The sequence below is a fragment of the Silene latifolia genome, chromosome 10 (assembly GCF_048544455.1).
Source record: "Silene latifolia isolate original U9 population chromosome 10, ASM4854445v1, whole genome shotgun sequence".
NCBI lineage: Eukaryota > Viridiplantae > Streptophyta > Magnoliopsida > Caryophyllales > Caryophyllaceae > Silene > Silene latifolia.
The window spans coordinates 10,175,315-10,197,534 of record NC_133535.1 but is presented as its reverse complement, the minus strand read 5'-3'; the positions used below and the strand labels follow the sequence as shown (position 1 = coordinate 10,197,534).

The following is a 22,220-nucleotide window of genomic DNA, read 5'->3' as shown; positions in this document are numbered from 1 at the left end:
TGGTGGCTACAATTAGGAATTAAATTAAATTTTAATAATATTGTTGAATTAAATTTTAATAATATTTGACTGTCTTCCTTAAATCTCTGAAGCATGTCCATATGCACAATTTATCTTGTTTTTATTGTATTAAATCCCCTCAACAGCAACCAAACACCCATCACTCAAAAATTCATTAATTTTTGGTATAAACAGTAAACTGGACGAATCTTTTACTCACTGAAACAATTACTTCACTACCATATACTCTATATACTAATCAAAAGTTTCAATCTTTTTCAACTCTTTTGAAGTTAATTAACCTTGAAAAGTTATTTTCTAATCTGGGTTTTTTATGCATTAATCAAAGTTTTCAGCTTTTTTTGCTATAAACTCAGCTGTTACATCAATCAAAATTCAATATTTTCAATTTAATTGAGCTAAAATTTTAATTATTCATCTGGGTTTTGTGTGATGTACTTAAAGATTCAAGCTTTTCTTCAATCTTGCTAGTTTTTCTGTGCATGAATCAAAGTTTTTAGCTTATTTTTTTGTATAATCAGAGAAATCTTATGAACTATGAGAAGAGTTAAGCTATTAAATCAATCAAATTTTCAATGCAATTTTGCTAAAAAATTGGTTTTTTCAACTGGGTTTTGCATGATTTTGATAAAGATTCAAGCTTTTCTGCAATCTTGTTAGTTTTTGTTGATGTTGTAAATGGGTTCTCTTGATAATGGTGTTGTGCTGAAGAAAGATCAGCAGCTTTTAAGCAACAATTATTCAATTAATAAAAATAATAATAATAGTTTTGGAAGAGTTGCATCATTCACAAAGCAAAATAGTCATAGATCAAGGATTCCAAGATTGTTTCTTCCAAAAAGATTAGGTTATTTACATTGGATTTCCACCATTGTTGTGTTTTCACTACTTTTGGTTGTTTTCCAAGCTTATTTACCTGGTTCAGTTGATGAAAAACCTGGGAATTCAAGCAATTATCTGGGATTAGTTGAAAGTGATCTTATGTACTTGAATAAAGTTATTGAAGAATTGGATTTTGGGGATGATTTGAGGTTTGGACCTACTAAACTTTTGGTGAAGTTCAAGAAAGAGGCCGCAGAGTTGAATCAATCCCTTGTGTCTGAAAGAAGGATTAGATTTGGTTACAGAAAGCCTAAACTTGCTATGGTGAGTGTTATTTATTGTACTCCCTCCGTCCCGATCATTTGTTTACCTTTTTTATTCTTTGTGAATGACATAGACAAATGGAGTATTTTCTTTAGTTTTTCTGTGAATACTGTGATTGTTCAATTATGGGGTTTATATAGGTTTTCGATATGAAGTAATGCGTTTTGATCAAGTTATTGGAGATTAGCTAAGATTAGTAAATTGTGGGTGTGCCATGTGATGTATTTAGTATGATACCGAATCATGCTTTTTGAGTGAACTTCAAGTGAAGTAGTGCTGCTTGTTTTAAGGATATGGTTGGTTTATGTTGAAGTAACAATGTGGTTTGTATGTTGTTTAAGGTTTTTGTGGATCTAGCTGTTGATCAGTATCAGATACTTATGGCGACTTTGGCAACCGCGTTGCATGAGATTGGATACTCAATTGAGGTAATCCACTTACTGCTGTCTAGTTTTCAAATGTGGTTATACATAGCTCTTGATTTAATTTATTGGTCTCGGAAGTGCTTAACCTTGTTGCCCTTGTACCATGACTACGGGGTCCCCGCTCCTTAGTGATCAACGAAAAATATTTTCATTCTTCATTTTGTGTTTGGTACGAGCAAAATTGTGACAGATAAAGTTTTAATAGTTTTAGTCTTTACAGAGTTTTGTGATGAGTATATTCCATGAAAAATAAGATGGTAACACGATTAGAGTGTTTGGTGGGGAATCAATGATGATGAGCTGAGAAAAGATAGTCTTAGGTTGTCAGCGTTTAATTGTGTCATTTAGTCGGCATGAGCAGTTCAAAACAGTAAAACACCATTTTGGTGAACCCTTCTTTGGCTTTTTTCATGGCTAATGTATGTTTGGTGGAGGGGGAATGACATAGTCAAATTTGTTGGTTAACGGGAGCAAAGAAGCTGCTGTGTTGGGAAAAATAGGCATTTGAAAATTTCCTGATATGGCCATTAAAAAAAGGATGGTTCCGTTTCCTTTTCTCTCTGTACACTAGCCAAGACAGACTATTAAGGAAGGTTCTGCAAATTGATGAAAATAGCAATGCATACTTGCTAGATTAATGCTGATGTTGGAAAAGAATTTATGAATAAGTTGTAAGAAAATTCCAGGCAAAAACTGATTGTGTGAGACTAGGGTTTCCTATTTTACAGAAACCAATATGATCGGAATGGAAAAAAATAAGAGAAGTTAAAAGCAGCATGGTATTAAAGTATTTATTGGCAGTTATGTAAAAGATTTTCAGCTTATCCAATATTTTCCTGTAAGTGAGAGCTGCAAAATTGATAAGATTTACCCAATTTGGCTGATAGTTCACCGATGTAGCTTTGACGAGGAAAAAATAAGGCGCCATGGACCAGTTTCACGAGCGCATCAAACATGCTATCGCGAACGATACTGTAATTTAATAACATGCTGTGAACTAAAGTAAGCTCGAAGTAAAAAAAATAATAATAAAAAAAAAAAGCTATAGCAGCAGTGTAAAGGCAGAAATGTTCATAATTTTAAGAGGCATAGTGAGACATCCTTTGGTCAATAGATTAGGTACAGAACACTTGGAAAAAATTGTGTAAGCAAGACTCAAAAGTATAACGAGAAGGAACATTATGAGTCAAAATATCTATGGTCATAAAGTAGTTAACTATGTAACTATTTGTGATGGTGCCTCTATTAATTTGACTGTCTCTCTGTGTGATAACTGTGATTGCATGCTGGATCCTTTGAATGATTCTAGGTTTTCTCGAATGAAGATGGTCCTGCACATGCTGTATGGAAACAAATGGGAATTCCAGTTACCATAATTGAAGGCAATGACCACACTCAGACTCGGATTATTATAGATTGGCTGAAGTGAGTGTCTTTTCTTCTTTGTATTATGAATTCAAGTCTTCTGTGTGAAAATGCCTCCTTTTGGCCGTATCACAATATTTTTTTTGAGCACCTCTTATGCGCCTTAACATAACACTTAAAATATATTTACCTTTTTGTAACATGGTAGTATGATAAAGTAAAGTAGCGTGTTGTTAGGAAAGCTCTATTAGAAGATAAGAGGTCTAAGTCTGGTCTCTTCTCTGATTTATTAAATATGAGATGACCAGATGATATAATCGTAATTGCTGATTGTGTTCCCCTTAGATTACACAAGACGCCGGTTCAATGAGACTAGCCCTCTTTATATTCAGTTTTCATTTTGCCCGTTTGCTCCTACCCAAAACTCTGAACTAGGCATTAACCTATACAAAGTTAATGCATTGGCATTCTCTACTATCAGATTAGCTTTTTAATGAGCTTGTTTACTTGTTTGTCAAACAAGGGGATAACTTGATGTATACGGATACTGACTAGTATTTTTATGGTTTGCAGCTATGATGGTGTACTTCTTAACTCACTAGAGGGGAAGACCGTTCTTTCGTGGTATGACAATTTCTGAGTTACAAATTTCTTCTTTGATTTTTCTGTCGATTCCTTAATAACCTGTCTGATTAAGTCTAATCATGGCATCTGATTACGGTACAGAATGTGACGTCATACTTTTGTTACTGATTAATGCGTTCTTGTTCTTTCTGTGCAAGTTAATGCAATGAAACTCCGATTTTATTTTTACATTCTAAAGCTTGGTTTGATCAGCCGTAGTATTACATGCAAGTGTCTGATATTTCTGTATGTTTATATTTTCATTGCGAAGCCACCTTTACTCAAAGATGATTTAGACAGAGAGGTCTCAGGAATGTTGGGTCTTTGGTACCGATCTAGACAAGAATCACGGTCACACCGTCTGACTTGATTATTATAGATAGAGAGAGAATGTATTTGAAGTACGATCATGATAAATGACTCCAAAACTTCCTGCAATATTTTTAATACAATTGCAGAAAATGCTCATGATCTTTCACTAACAGAATATTACCCTTTATTGCCTTATAATCCTTATTTGGGCTCACATAGTCACATGTATTTCAATGAACGATCATACTTGCTACAGTTTCATGCAGGAACCCTTCAGGTCAATACCACTTATATGGACCATTCACGAGAGGAATCTTGCAACTCGTTTGAGTCAATACACCTTGAACTGGACAATTGAAATGGTTAACGATTGGAAAAGGAGCTTTAGCCGTGCTTCTGTAGTTGTATTTCCAAATCACGCACTCTCGGTATGGACAACACTTTCCTTTTGCATATTTGCCATATTAGGTAGTAGGTACTCATTATCTTGTAACTATATTAGTATTTCCACTCCCTCCAGAAAAATATAAAAAATATTGGTATGGTATTTCCCGTTATATGACTATAAGTTGTGAGCTTATGATATTAGAATTCTTGTTCTACAACTGCTAAAAGGATGACGTGAGTCTGACGTGCGGAAATGTTGAGATTCTTACTAAAGGAGAACTTTTTTCTTATATTTATCGATTTTCTATGTTGGTCTGGAGTCGAGATTTTTATATGCTTTCTTGTATTCTAGTTGAACCTTTCTGACTCGATCATAGTATTGGCTACAGTTTCATGCAGAAACTTTTGGGGTTGAATGATTTGTGAGCCTATTTACGGTGTCTAATGGTCTCGTATTTATTTCACTAGATGATGTATTCAGCATTCGACACGGGAAACTACTTTGTCATTCCCGGAACTCCAGAAGCATTCGAGGCTAATAGCTTAACAGCCTTCAATAAAGAGCAGCTTCAGGCTAAGATGGGTCTGGTTGATGATGATTTCGTTGTTGCCGTTGTGGGTAGTCAGTTCATGTACAAAGGTTTATGGCTCGAGCATGCGCTTGTCTTGAAGGCTTTAAAACCACTTCTCGCAGAAATTTCTTCTGACATTAATTCGAGCTCTGGTCTCAAAATTGTTGTTTTGACTGGTGACTCAACCGGCAACTACTCCAAGGCCATGGAGGTACAGCCATTTTGACCTTGTTTGTCATATTGCGAGTTTTGATTTTCTGTTTTGGTTTTTAAATTTTATTATGTTCAATGTTCATCTTTAGGCTATTTCTGCAAGTTTGGACTATCCAGAGGGCGTCGTAAAGCACGCTGACCGCTATGCAAATGCAGATTATGTACTAAGGAAAGCCAACCTTGTCATCTATGGGTCATTCCTGGAAGAGCAATCATTTCCTGATATTTTGATAAAAGCCATGTCCTATGAGAAGCTCATAATAGCACCTGGTCTTTCCATGATCCGGAAATATGTAAGTAACATGTCTTCAAGCTGTTTGTAAATGAAAAATGCTACTCCGTAATTGTTAGTCCTAATTTAAATAGTAGCCGTTTTCTCTTTGTTGTTCATCTGCTTTGAAGTTTGACTTTTTATTAGTTCTACAGTACATAAGCTCAAGAGTCAAGATTATAAAACATACTCCCTCCTATTCTACATAAACTTCCCTCTTTCCTTTTTCATCTATTCACAATACCTTCCCTATTTCCTTATTTAGTAAAGTTTTATACTTATTTTAATCACCTTACCCCACAACAATACCCCACCTCACCCACAACAATACTTATTTTAATCAACTTACCCCACAACAATACTTATTTTAATCACCCCACCCACAATAATACCCCACAATACCTTCCCTCTCTCCAATTACCAAACCCCACTACAATACCTTACCTTATTTTAATCCCTCTCCTTAATTCTAGTGCCCCCCATGAATAAGGAGGTTTATCTAGAATAGGAGGGAGTAGTATATACCATTACTTTTGTATATAAAACTTACATTGGATATAACATTAATTTCAGTGGTGAAAATGATGGTCGAAGTTAACACATGAAAATATGGAAAAATGTTAATCTTTTTGTGTGCGTGTGTGAAAATATGTAAAAAATGTTAGTCTTTTTGTGCGTGCGCACGCGTGCGCATGTGTGTGTGTGTGTGTGTGTGAAAGGGCGGCATTGTGAAGTATTTTCTAGACGAAATCTCTGAACTCATTTACAATAATGTTTAGGTCGACGACAGGGTGAATGGCTTTCTTTTCCCCAAGGAGAATATGAAGATGTTGAGTGCTATCATATCAGAAGTAGTTTCAAGAGGGAAGTTATCACCTCTAGCTCACAATGTTGCTTCAATAGGGAAACAAACATCTAAAAACTTCATGGTTGGAGAAGCTGTCGAAGGTTATGCCTTTGTACTGGAAAATATGCTGAAGTTACCGTCAGAAGTAGCCGCCCCAAAGCCTGTTGCTGAAATCTCTTCCATATATAAAAATGAATGGCAGTGGAACATCTCAAATATTGTTCCTAAATCAAGTTATAAGAATAGAGATTTGAGTAGTAGCATTTTCTTGGACAAGATGCAAGCAAAATGGAATAATTCAGAACCTTCGGTTTCTACTTCTGCCAAAGAAGATGATTTTGTATACAGCATTTGGGAAGAACAGAAACAAGCTGATATTGCTAGTGAAACTAAGAGAAGAGAAGATCAAGAGGTAAGAGAAGGGGGTTTTATTTAGTAAATATGTTGACCTCACATTTAAGAACGTCCCATATAAGCGTTTGTGTTTCCAAGCCAAGTTACCCTCGTTTTTCTCTAAGACATTCTGGTAATAATGCAGCTGAAGGATAGATCAGACCAACCTCGCGGAACATGGGAGAGTGTATATAAAAGTTCCAAGAGAGCAGATCGGTCAAAAAATGATTTACATGAAAGAGATGATGGGGAACTTGAAAGGACAGGCCAGCCTATGTGCGTATATGAACCTTATTTTGGTGAAGGATCCTGGCCATTTTTGCATCATAAATCACTCTATAGAGGAATCGGCCTTGTAAGTGGCTCATTTTTTTTCTAAAATATTCTGCATCTTGTTCCTTTCCAATTGCAATGGAACCAAAAACAATTTCTGAATTATGATGGGGTAAACCAAAATGACTCGATAAACTAGTCGCACTTCGTTTTATCGTTTAGTAGAGGTCATTTGATGCAATTCTCGACACTCTTTTCATTATTTGTGTTGCATACATTCGAGACCCCTTGCCCCACAATTTGGGGAGCCCTCTAGAGTCTAGACACTGGGCAATGTTGTTGCAGTTGTATTATGTCCTTGTGTTTTTAAAATCTTCAGTTAGGATATCTGATGGAGGAACTCAGAATTAGGCAAGGCAATGGGTCGGCCTTGGATGAAAATGATCCAAAACCAATCAGAATTCTTATCCGATTACCAATCCAAATCCAAATTCAATCCATATTGGCCCTTCTCCCGGATTTGGATAGATGCTATTGTTCCTTGTAAATTACATAGAACTTTTAGCTAGTTAGTGAAGCATAATGTCAGGCTGTTTTTCCAGTTCCCCTTTTTTATTTACTTATAAATCTTCGGTAATAATTGTAGACTACAAGAGGGCGCAGAAGAGGAGTGGACGACATTGATGCATCCTCTCGCCTTCCGCTTCTTTCCAATTCCTACTACCGAGAAGTACTTGGGGAGTTCGGAGCCTTTTTTGCTATAGCTAATCGCATTGATAGAATACATAAAAATGCTTGGATTGGCTTCCAGTCATGGAGAGCAACAGCACGAGAGGTACTCTTCTCCTATTGCCTCTCCTTACCGATAGACCCATCAAATGGGATCATTTGGTTCGGATATGGGTCTAGGTCGGGTCATTTTATGTATAGGTTGCAGTTACAAGTACTCTTAAATGTTGACGATATCCTGTATTTAAAATTTAAAAATGCTTATTGTTTCTTGGAGGAGTTAATTTGTACCAACTTGTGTATGCTGTTACTTGTCCGATGGCAGGGTTATTATCAATTGCTGTATGTTTTTGCATTTGCTGATTAGTCGAAAGTTCAGAAAGTTATTGCTTTTTATACTTGCAAATTCTGAGGACTAATACCGCAAAAACTATTCGCTGACTTTAATATGGTCATTGGTCTCGACAGGGAACTCTTTCCAGGAAAGCGGAAACAGCATTACTGGAAGCTATTGAAACGCGAAAACATGGGGACAGTTTCTACTTTTGGGTTCGGATGGATAATGATCCTCGGAATCCACTAAAGCTAGATTTTTGGTCATTTTGTGATGCTGTAAACGCTGGTAATTGCAGGTATGATTAAACAGAACAGATACAACTATTATTGTTCAGCTTGTGAGCTTTCATGTTTTTTTTTTTGCTGACGAACATGATGTGATATTGAAGATCGGCATTTTCGGATGCTTTCAAGAGGATGTATAGCATCAAACATGATGGGGATTTTCTTCCACCCATGCCTTTGGATGGTGATACGTGGTCGGTAATGCATAGCTGGGCTCTGCCAACTAAGTCATTCCTGGAATTTGTCATGTTCTCAAGGTATTTGACATACCATGGTATTGTGATGCTTTGATGCTGTGATATGCATCTTGCTTTGCTCTTAATATTAGAACTTGATCAGTTCTTTTGTTTCAGAATGTTCGTTGATGCATTGGATAACCAAATGTACGACCAACACCATTCAACGGGGCACTGTTCTTTGAGCTTGTCCAAAGTAAGTCCCTTCCGTCTCAAAATCTTTCCTTCACTTACAAGGTGACTTGGGTAGCATTGCAAACGGGTCATTTTAGTTAGTATGGGGGTTCTTTGGGTGCTCTGTTATCGGATCATTTCAGGTTAGATTCATTTGTAGGTCATTTGTTACGGGTCAGAGTCGTTTCTGGCCATTTAAGTTCAGGTCAAGTCTCTTGAGCCGGTTCAACTTGCCACGTGGCTACCTAGAATTTATTTCCGCTGGTTCCTCTATACGGATTCATACGGGTAGCATTGCAGTTTGCAGACGGTGTATGAATGTCTCCTGCCATCTACCACCTTAGTCACGCAAAATGGTGGCCATTTTTTTTTCCGCTGCTCCATAAATCATTTCATGGTATATCTGGTCTATATTATTCCCCCCTTCACTTTGGACGCGTGTCGTTTCAGCTAGAGACTCCTTCCCACACAACACATAAGACACTTCCTTTTTTTATCGGAACACGTTCACAAAATAGTTGAGTCGTGTCATATGCCGTATCTGAACGATGTAGTGTTTTATGTTATTATCTATCAATGACTTCTTTAGGGCAGACCTAGTTTATGTAAATAGTTGTGATTCTTCGAAATTTTAATACCATGTTCAGATTCCATATTTATATATCAATCGAAACTCAAAAGGCAACCAAAACTCTTGGTGCAGGATAAGCATTGTTACACTCGGGTGCTCGAGCTACTGATAAATGTATGGGCTTATCACAGCGCAAGACACATTGTTTATATCAACCCCGAAACTGGTGTTATGCAAGAACAACACCCCCTTCCAAACAGGAGAGGCCAAATGTGGATAAAATGGTTTAACTACCGCACTCTTAAGAGCATCGACGAGGACTTGGCTGAGGAAGCAGACTCTGAACGAAAGGCAAGGCGTTGGTTATGGCCATCAACCGGAGAGATCTTCTGGCAAGGTGTCTTGGAAAAAGAGAGAGATCAAAAGAGAAAGGAAGATGCCGAGAAAAAGAAAAATAGTAGAGAAAAACTTGCGAGGATAAGAAGGCGAAACTCCCATAACCATAAACCCTTGGGCAAGTATGTGAAACCCCCGCCTGAGGAAATGTTAAATACTACCAGTGCCGTGGTTAGAAGATAGCATTGTTGCCCGGTAGGTTATAGTAATTATTCTTTTTGTATCAATTTTTTTCTTCTATTTATCGTTATTATTGTTAATTTGATTTTAGATGGGTTTCCATTTTTCACCTATAATGCACAAGATTGTAAGGTGGTTTTGTATGTAAATGGAGTAGGAGAGGAAGAAACAGTGCATATAGGATGCCATTGTTAATTAATTGAATATATACAGTCCTGTTCAGGTTTCCTGCATTCTTCTAATCTCTTCCAAGCAAAAATGTATACTAATGTGCAACAGGAGATGATAGTCTGCAACGAACCGAGACATTATTGGTGAAATATGAACTCATGAATGCCAACCAATGCTTGAGTACCCTGTTGCCAGCAACTCTCTATTCTTCATTGCACAATATCCAATCCCAAGTAAAGCCAACATATAGCAGCTACTCAGCTAGTTTTGCTGGAAAGTGGAAAGTCATGAAGTTGTCCTACTAAGAAGTACTCCTTAGGATAAACAAGATGTCTTGCTTGTAACGGGTATATTTCGTCACAAGCTGAAGACGGGGTAAAATGTGACCCATTAAAGACGAAAATGTAACCATTTTAATTAAAAAGTTACCAGAACAATTTCCCAAGCTATAATAATTTGTCATTAAAATGGTCACATTTTGTCGTTAAAATGGCGACATTTAGCCCATTTTCAGCTTGTGACGAAAAGTGTCCCGTCTTCAATGAGAATTGGTGTAGGATAAAATGAAAGCCATTACAGCCTGGTACTTAAGAACACTAATAAAAGGCTCATTAGCGTAAAAATTGCCATTGTTAGACTAGGTAGCACCAAAACGGACACGGACACGGGACACGGACACAACACGGACACGTGACACGGCATCCCTTGAAATTTAGGACACGGGACACGTTATTTAAATTTAATAAAATATATATTTTATAATTATAAACGTTCGATTTTATTTTTATAAAAGTATTTGATATTAAATTTAAATAAGTGAAACTAAAACTTGCCTTGATTATAACTCATTTTCATTTACTATCCAAACGAATATTTTAATCAATCTCTTTCGACAGCTCATTTCACGCTTAAAGAACATCATTCACCCCAAATAATGTCCAAATGTCCTGGACACGCGTCGGACACGGCCGAAATACCATGGACACGCGTCCGACACGTTTCGACGTGTGTCCGAGAAGTGTCGGTGTCCGACACGGTGTCGGACACGGGACGGCTGATTAGGGGAAGTGTCCGTGCTACCTAGTTGTTAGACCCCTTCTCCCAAAGAGCCCTCTAAAAGTTGATAATTTCGTTTGTTAAATACACAAGTTAATGTACATTCGATTTATAAAATGAAACCCGCTTAATAGGTAGGTATAAATATCAAATTGCTGAGTACAATTCCAGATCATTCAAACACAAATGCACCCCTCGCTTTCTGAAAATACATAGTGTAAATGACCCCGCAGTCTTTAAAACAGGAACACTATTTTATCACAACACAATGACGGAGCTGAACTTTAGGAAGTATAAATGTTTAGATGCAAAAGCTGGAAGTCAAACACATCAACCAGAACTCATAGTACACCTAACTAATAAGGAGTATCTGGCTATCTGCTAAGATAGATAGACACTTTAAACGATACCAAGCTTGTTGTAATGCACTGGATGATATTTTTCATATCCTCAAGTCCTCTAGGAAAAACGCCATTTTGTTTCCAACCAAAACCATACTCGTAGATTTGTAATAAAAGATGACTTGAACATTAATATCTCGGGGCTGCATAGAAGCAAAAAAACATATTAGATCCATGAAGAAATCGCTGTGTCGATCGGCCTATAAATAAAACACAAATATGAATTATATATCATACCTCCCCCTATAGTAGCTTCGGGCAATCGCTCAATCGAGTATTTGTGAGAAGTGATGTACATTATAGGCACACCAGGGATCTGCAGTTGGAAAGATGCAGAGTCGATATCATGACTCAATTCAGAAGAGGATACAAATAGGACGTCTCTTACTAAAAATTATGAGCATACAGCAATGACGTACCTTTCTAATCCTCCTTTTTAGATCACGATCACATGTAGCAACAAGGTAACATTTATGCTGTTTGCATCAAAGTAAATCATAGAGTAAGAAAACTGGAAGAACTTGGAAGGTTTGAATAATTGACTATTTACATGAAGTATGGAAGGGAGAGAATTGTGCCCATCTATTTTTGATGGAGTCAAAATCTATTATTGTGTCCGGTTTGGGATACAACAGAATAAATCAAAACTTGAGAGCAATACCAAGGGTAGGATACGTGTATAGTGTAGTGGAGACAGCATGTTAGAAAACCTTTGAAAGGGTAATGATGACCAATGGATGATACATTACATATTTGCATACTCAAGTTTAAATATTTGTTTTAATAAGATGCTTATAAATTCATTAGGAGTTGGTGAATTTATAAGAATCTTATAAACAAATTGGTAGCAAAACCACCCCCGGAAAATTTGGTGGATGATGGAGTATTATGAAGTTGTTGCAGCACGTGTATATGTGCTCTGCAGTATAAGATTGAGATAACAAGGGAATTCTTCAGTTCTTCCCAGATTACAAGTAAAAGTAAAAATAAATTTATGATTTCGTATCAAGTGGGCAGCCTAATAAGAAACAAGCGTTGTTGAAATAAATTTAATTGACGCCGAGGTTAATGTTTCCGCACATTAATACAAATAAAAGACTGGTAGGCTGTAGCTAAGCAATATACAAAGAGTATACCTGTGTAACCCTGTCAACAAGGCAGTCATCAGCATATGTTCCTTTATGAGTACAAGGAAGTCGTTCAAATCGAGGATCCTTCGCAATCCTACAAAGTAGAGGAATAAAGTCTATAGTTTCCTTAATAGACCTCGAAATACCCAAAAGGTGACATGAAAGTAATAACCAAGTGCATTGTAAGATTATCCAAACAATGTGTAGAACATGAGACGGACCAAGACATGAGATGAAATCCTAAACGACAAAAGACTGTCAGTGAGACACGAAACCTGTTACATAAACCATATTTGTATACACAAATTCTAATACGGTACGGTTTCATCACTCATGAAACTACATCATATGATGATTACATGGGATAGTTATTTCTTGAGTTAGAGGGTTCATACTTGAGAAGTACATGGATGATGGATCGAATTTACAGCTAACTGGATCGGTCTTATACACATACTAATATGAGATAGTCTTTCACGACACTAATTGGTTAGTATATTACCACAAATACCTCTCCTCTTCCCATTTTTTATCTGACACTACAACATAGGCAAGACATATTGCTATCTCCCAGAATTTCACGGTAACTGGATTATATCATGTTGTATACTTGTATTTATGATAGATAGAACAGGGGGAGAAACACTTCCAACTATCTTCCATAAAACTAGAGTAATAGACTTTCACTTCATCGGAAATTATACCTTAAGGCTACACGATACTTTATTCCCAGCTTCTCAAGTTCAGCCATCACACAATCCGTAATACAAGGTGTACCTACAAAATAACAAGAAGACGCATAACTCAAACATTAGCTTCCAGTTTGCAGACCAGTCAGAGGGACGAGATATCAGTAAAGCCATGGGGTCTCATTTTCCCAACATCACAATGTACTCACATTTTGCGTATAAGCAGTCCATCATCCCTTTCTCCAAATCCAACTGCACAAAAATTAAACAAATGTAGACATTCAGTCCAGTTAAAAACAAACAGAAATCGAGCTACAAACACAAATTTAAACCATCCATTCTTAACCCGATTTAAGAATCTATACAACAACAACAACAACAACAACATTACCCCAGTGCCTCAATGGCTCCCACAAAATGCGGGGTAAAGGGAGGGGGGGTCGGATGTACGCAGCCTTACCCTTGTGTTAGCAACACAAAGAGGTTGTTTCCGAATGACCCATTGCGTCGAGAACTGCATCGAAGGACCGCTACTTCACAAAAGAAAGAAACGCAGCCACTTTAGTGAGCCATTTTGATTTATTCCATTTAAGAATCTATATACCCAAAAAATTACTCCTTCCATCCTGGTCTTTGACTTTCTTAAACAACGATAAAGGAGCCGAGCATTTGTAGCTATAATTGTACCATATAAGTTAATCAACATGCAAGTTGATAATCAAATTAACCCTTCAAAAGTAAACAAATGACGAAGACACCCAAAATAAAATAGGTAAACAAATGATCTGACAACGGAAGAGAAAACAATGCTACTAATCAACAAATGAAATTGAACAAGCATTAATCAACAAAAGGGACTTACTTTGTTCTGAATGGAGAAATTGATGAAATTGGTATCCACCAAAACACGATACGGAGGTCCCAAAGCAGTATTATACTTGAAAAACAAAGCCGAGGAAACATAAGGCCTAAAAATAAATAAAATCCAGAGAAATTAATCACAAAGATCAAATTTTGATGAATACCACCTTCATAAATTAGCCAATAAAGTAAGAAATTCGGAGACTTACACATTTTTAGAGGAATTTCCCGGCTCCTTTTTCTTATTATGGTTTAATACGTCTTCTTTGAAGCTGAAATTGCAAAAAAAAAAAAAAAAAAAAAAAAAAAGGAAAAAAAAAATCAAATTGGGGAAATTGGTGTTAAAATCAGTGAGGACGAGAGAGACTGAGAAAAAAAAAAGGTGAAGAGATTGTACTTTTTGATGGCTTTAGAAGTGACGAGTTTCTTCATGACTGCGAATTTGGGGGATTTTTTAGCTTTTCCCATTGTTGCGCAATTGATAAACCCTAAACCCTAAATTTGATAGTGTTAGCGGAGGAAGAAACGAAAGAGGAAGATTAAAGCGGCGGTGTTGAGCGTAAATATGAACGTAATGAAGGAGATACCGGGGCTTGTGATAAAATAAAATTTCTATTTTATTTAATTTTTTTTGGGAAATTCTCAACTGAACCCTTCTGCTATGAGCTAATTTCATTTATACGTCTATTTTTCAGGAAAGTCCACTTGTACTCTCCAACTTTCTAGTTATTCTCACATATACCCCTATATACCCCTAAAGTATAATAAATGATGAATATTGAGGATGAAGTGTGATAAAAGGGTAAAAGATGAACGTTGAAGATGAAGTGGAGGCATATAAAAATGAATTTGGAGGAAAAAACGAGGTTTGTTGGAGAGAAAACAAATATTTCAATTAAAGTATCATATTGTTTACATAGCCCTTAACATCGTACGTAAGGGTACTTAATACTTCTTCCCCGCTTCATAATGATAAGCGAGAATTTACTTAACGTCTTAGTTGTTGGTGCTTACTGCTTAGTATTATGATGTTGGAGTGTGGACTTTCCTTAAAAGTAAGGGTACAAGCGAGACTAGTCTATACTTGAGAGGTATAAGTGAGAATAACTAGTAAATTGAAGGGTATAAGTGGGCTTTCCTAAAAAGTAAGGGTACAAGTGAGATTGGACCATAGCAGAGGGGTACAAGTGGAAATTTCCCTTTTTTTTAGGGAAAACGTATGTGCTCCTTAACGCATGTACAACAGAGAGAATTGTCCCTCTCCTTAACACTCTTTCTCATCTAAGAGAAGGTCATCTCTATTTTATAGGACCGTCTTATAGCATAAGACTGACCCAAAAGGAGTATAGCTCAAAATTAAAATTTTATTTTATTTATATTTTAACTTTATTTTGATAACCCGACATCTTATAATGAATACCGGCGCATTTAAATATGCAAGTTTTCAATATAAAATATTAGGTTATCAAAATAAAATATTTTAATATATATTTATAAACTAATTTTATTGGGCTTTTCCTTGTTGGGTTAGTCTTATGTAGAAAATGGTCTTACACAACAATTTATATCTATAACTGGATTATAATTGATGGGGCATATTCTGCACCGCTGACCAAGTCAACATATTGAGCGAGGTCAAGGGTATCCACAGCAAAGTCAACGACTTAAACAGTCTAGCCGATGGAGCCCGTCGGCCTGTCACCTGGGTCCCGGCCAGACAACTGGCCAGCCGGGACACAAATCCGCGTACTCATATCCAAGGCCCTCGGCGAGCCTGCCACAGGTCCATCGGCCGAGGGTACAACGGTCTTTTCACCTGATAGCTACTTGGCCACCTGGCCACTACGTGACAAAAGGTGAATGCCTATAAATACTCCTCAACCTCCATTGAGGAAAGGATCCACAAATTGACCTAATAACCACTATTCATCTGGTAATATCTTCCTTATCTCTCTACAATACACGCTTAGCCAAGTTACAGACAACTTCTCTCTAAGTTTACTAACTTGAGCGTCAGAGTGAGTACGCTCGGCCAAAGCCGAGCCCTCAGTTTGTTCATCGTTTCAGGATACCAAAAGGAGGATTCAAGCAAGGACATCGTTCTACTAGCTACGAGTGGTATCAAATATCTGCTCTGGAATTACACCCGGAACAATTGGCGTCGTCTGTGGGGAAGCAAACTAGAAGCTAGTCACATTCATTCCCAAACAACAAAAACAAAAACACAAGAAAAAACCCACCCCAAAAGCTAAGAAGATGTCAAAACAGCAAATAGTCGTGACCGACGAAACCGAGCTACACCAGGATGATACGTTTCACCATTCTGGAGTATTGCAACCCTCCACCGGCGGAGTAATCCAACCGGAATTCGGAATGCCGATAACACCGGACACACCGCCACCCGTCAACCAGGTCACCATCATGGGACAGGTGGTTGACGTTGCAAAACTGAAGACACTCCTGGACCTAATTGGGAGTGCACCGGCACACACAGGCACGCCGACACGAGCGACGGAAGCCATCCAGGAGACCAGGGCCCAGGGCGTGACTCCAAGAAACTTGAACGAAGCACTGGGAGAAGCAGACCTTATCAAGACGCCGGAGGAGCCCAAGGTGCTCGTGGTAAACATAAGTCCCTCTCGGACTCGGGAGAGGACATCGCCGCCGCAACATCGACGAGGCACACCCCGGGAGAACCAGCGAAGCCCGACTCAGGAGAGTCGGAGAAGAAGCCCGAGTCGGAGAAGGAGTCCTTCCCGCTACGAGGAGAGAAGCCGGACTAGGAATGTGAGGAGTCGGTCGCCGCGTGTCATTCGGCACGTGGTCAAAATTGACCCCTCGGTGACTATGTCCTAGACACCGCCGTGCCACCTAAGTGAAGTTGCCGGCGCTCACGTACAAAGGAGATAGTGACCCAACCGACCACGTCGAGGCCTTTGAGTCTCATATGTCGGTATGGGAGCAGCTGATGAAGTCGGTGCGGGTCTTCCCAACGACTGCATGGGATGGCTCGAGGGGTACAAGGGCCTTCCTGACGGCTCGGTATATTGTTTCGCCGACCTAAAGGACGCCTTCTTAGCCCAGTACTCTTGTAACAAAAGGAGGGCCGTGGAAACATCGGACCTCCTAACTATCAAACAGGAGGAGGGCGAGTCCCTACGAGGCTACGTGAAGAGGTTCGAGGACAGGCAGTGCAGATTCGGGAGATCAACCCCGGGCGGCGGCGTTCGCACTAATGAAGGGCCTCAGGTAAATTTAAAAGACGAGCTTATCAAGCACGGGGGCACAGGCATGGACGCCGCACGGAAGATGGCCGACCAGGCCATCAGGGTGGAAGATTACCACAAGACTGGGTAGGCCCAGCGAGGCCGAGACCCTGAGAGAAGAAAAGCCGCCGGGATGACGGCCGGATGAGAGACGCCGCGACACTAACGTGTCGCGGTCTGATGAGAAACGCCGTGACAATAACAGTCACGGTCGATAGAGATCTGCCGGGACAAGACAAGACAGCGCCGGGGAAGTTCGGGAATGTTTTACCAAAGGCATTACCATGATAAAACCCCTCTGGTCACATCGGCCGCCGAGGTCTTCGCCCTGAGCAGAAACGAGGGCCAGAAGTGGGAGCGGCCTCCCAAGCCAAAAGGAGACGGTGACGCGAACCGATCTGAGTACCACGGTTGCGCCGGCCACCTCACTGACAACTGCCGGCACCTGAAGAACGCCATTGAAGAGCTAATCCGAAAGGGGTGCCTCGACAAGTATGTGGCCAAAGGCCAGAAGACAGACGCCAGCGGCTCTGACAAGAAATCCGTTTTCAAACGGATAGGAGTGATCAATGTGGTCATCGGGGGTAACGAGAACGGTGGGTCTGCTCATGGGCACAAACGGCACCTGAACGAGCTGTATCAGGCCATCAACTTTGTGCCCAACACAGCAACCCCCGCCTCTAGCATTCCCGATATGACTATTGGAGGGAAAGACTACGAGGGAATCATCGCCCCTCACGGACCGACGCCGGTAGTCAACTTGGACATATCCAACCACCTGGTAAAGAGGTGCCTGATTGACACAGGCGCCTACACGAATATCATGTTTAGGGAGTGCTTTAACAGCCTCGGCCTTAGACTCAAGGACTTGAGCCCCTGCACAAATCCACTATACAGCTTCTCCGGGGCAGGCCTGGTACCCCTGGGTTCAATCAGACTCCCGGTGATGTTCGGCGAGGGGAATGCGGCCAAGAATGTCCTAGCCGAGTTCGTCGTCATCAACGGCTCATCCGCCTACAACGCCCTGATAGGCCGAGTCACTCTGAGCGATGCCGACGCGGTGATGTCCATCGGGCCCCGACACTAATGTACGTCTCGGACGGGGGAAGCGCATAAGCTCGTCTCCAAAGACGAGAAGGACGAGGTGGTCAACATCCGGATATCGCGGAGGATGCAACATGCAATCCCTCAAAGTGGCGAAGCGATCGGAGAAGGGGAAAGGCTCATCCTCACAACCAAAGGGCGACCTTATGGATGCAACCGACGGTGACGGGGAAGAGCGCCTCTAATGAGGCATTAGGAAACTAATAGACCTTGTGTGGCGCCGGAGGTGCCCAAAAAAACATTTGTGGGCACCCCGACGCCGTTAATATCGAATGTAAAAACGACCAAGTCTTTCATCAAAATGTTCATTTTTCAGGCTAGGCGCCATCAAAAGGCCGACGCCGTCTCATACTGTCGATTCGACAAGAGCGGCGGTCGTTGAAAGAAGGCCGACGCCGTCTCATCTGTCGATTCGACAAGAGCGGCGATCGTTGAAAGAAAGGCCGACGCCGTCTCATCTGTCGATTCGACAAGAGCGGCGATCGTTGAAAGAAGGCCGACGCCGTCTCATCTGTCGATTCGACAAGAGCGGCGATCGTTGAAAGAAGGCCGACGCCGTCTCATCTGTCGATTCGACAAGAGCGGCGATCGTTGAAAGAAGGCCGACGCCGTCTCATCGTCGATTCGACAAGAGCGGCGATCGTTGAAAGAAGGCCGACGCCGTCTCATCTGTCGATTCGACAAGAGCGGCGATCGTTGAAAGAAGGCCGACGCCGTCTCATCTTGTCGATTCGACAAGAGCGGCGGTCCCCATGAAGAAATGTAGTCTTTGTGGCGATCACCCCAAATAGTAGACGCTTGGCAGATCACTTAAAGTGGTAGACGCCGCGTAACACACTATCCGGACGCTTGACTCACCTTTGTCATAGACAAGAGCGGCGGTCCCCATGAAGAAATGTAGTCTTTGTGGCGATCACCCCAAATAGTAGACGCTTGGCGATCACTTAAAGTGGTAGACGCGCGTAACACACTATCCGGACGCCGACTCTTCTTCGTCGCACCGACAAGAGCGGCCGTCTCCATCGAAAGCGAACACGCGACAAGCGCGGCCAGCGCAGTTGATAAACAAAATCAAAATGCCTTAAAAACGTTAAAAACAGTTGAGTTACACATTCTAAACCGCCTCGGCCAAGCCAAATCGGAAACAAAAAGAGACGCTCAATTAATGACGTAAAAGGGCAACCCAGACAAAAACGAGAAAAGACCTCGGCCAAACCAGAGGCAAAGTGGAAACACTCAATACCATTGAAAAACGCAAAAAAAAAAAAAAAAAAAAAAAAAAAAAAAAAAAATATATGTATAAGGTAAAGACCTCGGCATGCCGAAGGCAAAGGAAGAACTCTTATTAATAATAACAGTTTACAGGCAAAAGAATGGAGATAACATGCCATCCCCATTGGGATAAACCAAAACACAACCTACCAAAGTTGTACAGAATACAAAAGCAAAAATTGCAAGTATCAGTTTTTAGCAACAAAAATGGCAGAGGGAACTGTAAACTTGTTCTCATCAAGCAGCCCACGGTGTTAGTGAGGAGCTGAAGCTATCTGAGACACCGGGTGACCCTGGTGACGACCGCCCACCCCCTATGCCTGTCGCTGCTCATCATTAGCAGCGGTAGCCGCATCCTCTTCAGCGGGCAACCCAGCAGCTTCCCTAGCAAGCAGACACGTGTCAGACATGCAACCACGGAATGTCAATCGTTGCAACAGTTGAATGTCAATCAATGCTACAGTTACCAAGCGTATTCAACACGCCCATTCACATCTCTTCGCCTGTTCATCTTCCACACCAAATTCCTAGGCACCAGCTCTCCGCCGGCCACATGATCGACCAAGCCAGGGAGCACCGGCCGGGGGCAATCAGAAATAACCGGCACTCTCAGTCCTGGTCTCGGCCGGCATCACATTCTTTCCCACATCGGATACCCTTTACGCATCCATGTGGAGGGGGGATATAGTAGGCCTACGAATGATCAAGCCGATGCATCAGAAGAAGCCGACGTAGAAAATTTCTGCATAACACTTGCGCAGAATATACACTCAACATACATCGGAGCCCATGCCACGGCATAGACTACGCTGGGGGCAAATTGATGGGGCATATTCTGCACCGCTGACCAAGTCAACATATTGAGCGAGGTCAAGGGTATCCACAGCAAAGTCAACGACTTAAACAGTCTAGCCGATGGAGCCCGTCGGCCTGTCACCTGGGTCCCGGCCAGACAACTGGCCAGCCGGGACACAAATCCGCGTACTCATATCCAAGGCCCTCGGCGAGCCTGCCACAGGTCCATCGGCCGAGGGTACAACGGTCTTTTCACCTGATAGCTACTTGGCCACCTGGCCACTACGTGACAAAAGGTGAATGCCTATAAATACTCCTCAACCTCCATTGAGGAAAGGATCCACAAATTGACCTAATAACCACTATTCATCTGGTAATATCTTCCTTATCTCTCTACAATACACGCTTAGCCAAGTTACAGACAACTTCTCTCTAAGTTTACTAACTTGAGCGTCGGAGTGAGTACGCTCGGCCAAAGCCGAGCCCTCAGTTTGTTCATCGTTTCAGGATACCAAAAGGAGGATTCAAGCAAGGACATCGTTTTACTAGCTACGAGTGGTATCAAATATCTGCTCTGGAATTACACCCGGAACAATAATGAACTTTTCTTTTTTCACCAATTAATACAAAACATTAATAATAATTAATTTTACAATTGATTTTCAAATTGAGTTAAATATCAGTTATATAATTGTTATTTTCTTTAATATTCTTATTTAAAAAAGCCGCGAGATCTATACTAGTTTGTAGTATTAACAAATTTCTTATAGATATTGTGATAAAAGCTGAATATGGGTAAAAGTGTAAAACTGATGGTTTAAGACAAAAAATTGTTTTCTTCTACTTAGAAAAATCCTTAGAAATACCCGATATCCCATATCTAACAAGTTTGTGATGAACGGTTATAAACAAGACTTGCTAAAAATTTATTCTAACGCTTTTTAAAAGTAACATTCGTATGTCCAATGTCCTAAGAGCATCCGCAAAGGTGAGGTGCCCCATATTTTCTCTCTCATTTTCTTATTCGTCCACCTCATTTTCCACTAACTTTTTCATCTACCCTCCCCATTTTATAACTACATCTTTGCAATAATGAGGTTCCCCAACAACATAAATTTACATACAAAATATGGGAACCTCCCAAAAAAGCACATCAATTTGCCTTACTTTTTCTTTTGGGAACCTTCTCTAAAAATAGAGGAACCCCAACATTTGGGGAGCTTGGTGCAATAATGGGGAGGCTCATTTGAAGAGAGAGAAGGCAAATGGGGAGCTAAAATCCCACCTTTGCGGATGCTCTAATAGAACGTGACCAAACACTTAACATTGGCGCTATATGATGGATGAGTGATCTACTTTTGACCAAACAAAGAAGTTACGAAGTATAATTAAACAATTTATTAGCTTTGTTTCAAACCTAATTTACCTACGTAGATACGTACTTTGCTTAAAAAATTGAAATTTGATAAAATTCTTTTGAGAGAAAGATATCCATTTTATAAATAAAAGGGCCGAGTGCTACGCCATTTAGAATTTTAGATAGATGGAGACGGGTTTTTGTTGTTCCTCGGATATTATTCTTTTGGCTAATCTATGAACGTAAGTAATATTTAATCCGCTTTTACAATAAAATGATATTACCTTTGTCCCGGTCATTTGTTTACCTTTGGTTTTGGCACAAAGACTAAAGAAAGAGCAGGGAGATCAATTATTAGATAA

The 22,220-nt window shown here is 40.1% G+C and overlaps 2 protein-coding genes across 2 annotated transcripts; one reads left to right on the top strand and one right to left on the bottom strand.

The window, feature by feature from the left end:
- Positions 1-67: 67 nt before the first annotated feature.
- LOC141605052 (uncharacterized) lies at positions 68-9,995 on the top strand. Its single transcript, XM_074423679.1, has 14 exons — positions 68-1,167; positions 1,509-1,595; positions 2,902-3,017; positions 3,531-3,581; positions 4,150-4,321; positions 4,749-5,063; positions 5,155-5,358; positions 6,116-6,595; positions 6,722-6,931; positions 7,496-7,684; positions 8,047-8,210; positions 8,304-8,456; positions 8,553-8,631; positions 9,313-9,995. Exons 1-14 carry the CDS (start codon positions 700-702, stop codon positions 9,757-9,759), a joined length of 3,135 nt encoding a protein of 1,044 aa, XP_074279780.1. The 5' UTR covers positions 68-699; the 3' UTR covers positions 9,760-9,995.
- A 1,096-nt stretch (positions 9,996-11,091) lies between these two features.
- On the bottom strand, positions 11,092-14,703 carry LOC141605051 (uncharacterized). Its single transcript, XM_074423678.1, has 9 exons — positions 14,462-14,703; positions 14,274-14,336; positions 14,066-14,171; positions 13,413-13,455; positions 13,219-13,291; positions 12,521-12,608; positions 11,804-11,860; positions 11,622-11,700; positions 11,092-11,527 (listed from the first exon to the last, which is right to left on the bottom strand). Exons 1-9 carry the CDS (start codon positions 14,530-14,532, stop codon positions 11,514-11,516), a joined length of 594 nt encoding a protein of 197 aa, XP_074279779.1. The 5' UTR covers positions 14,533-14,703; the 3' UTR covers positions 11,092-11,513.
- Positions 14,704-22,220: the final 7,517 nt, after the last annotated feature.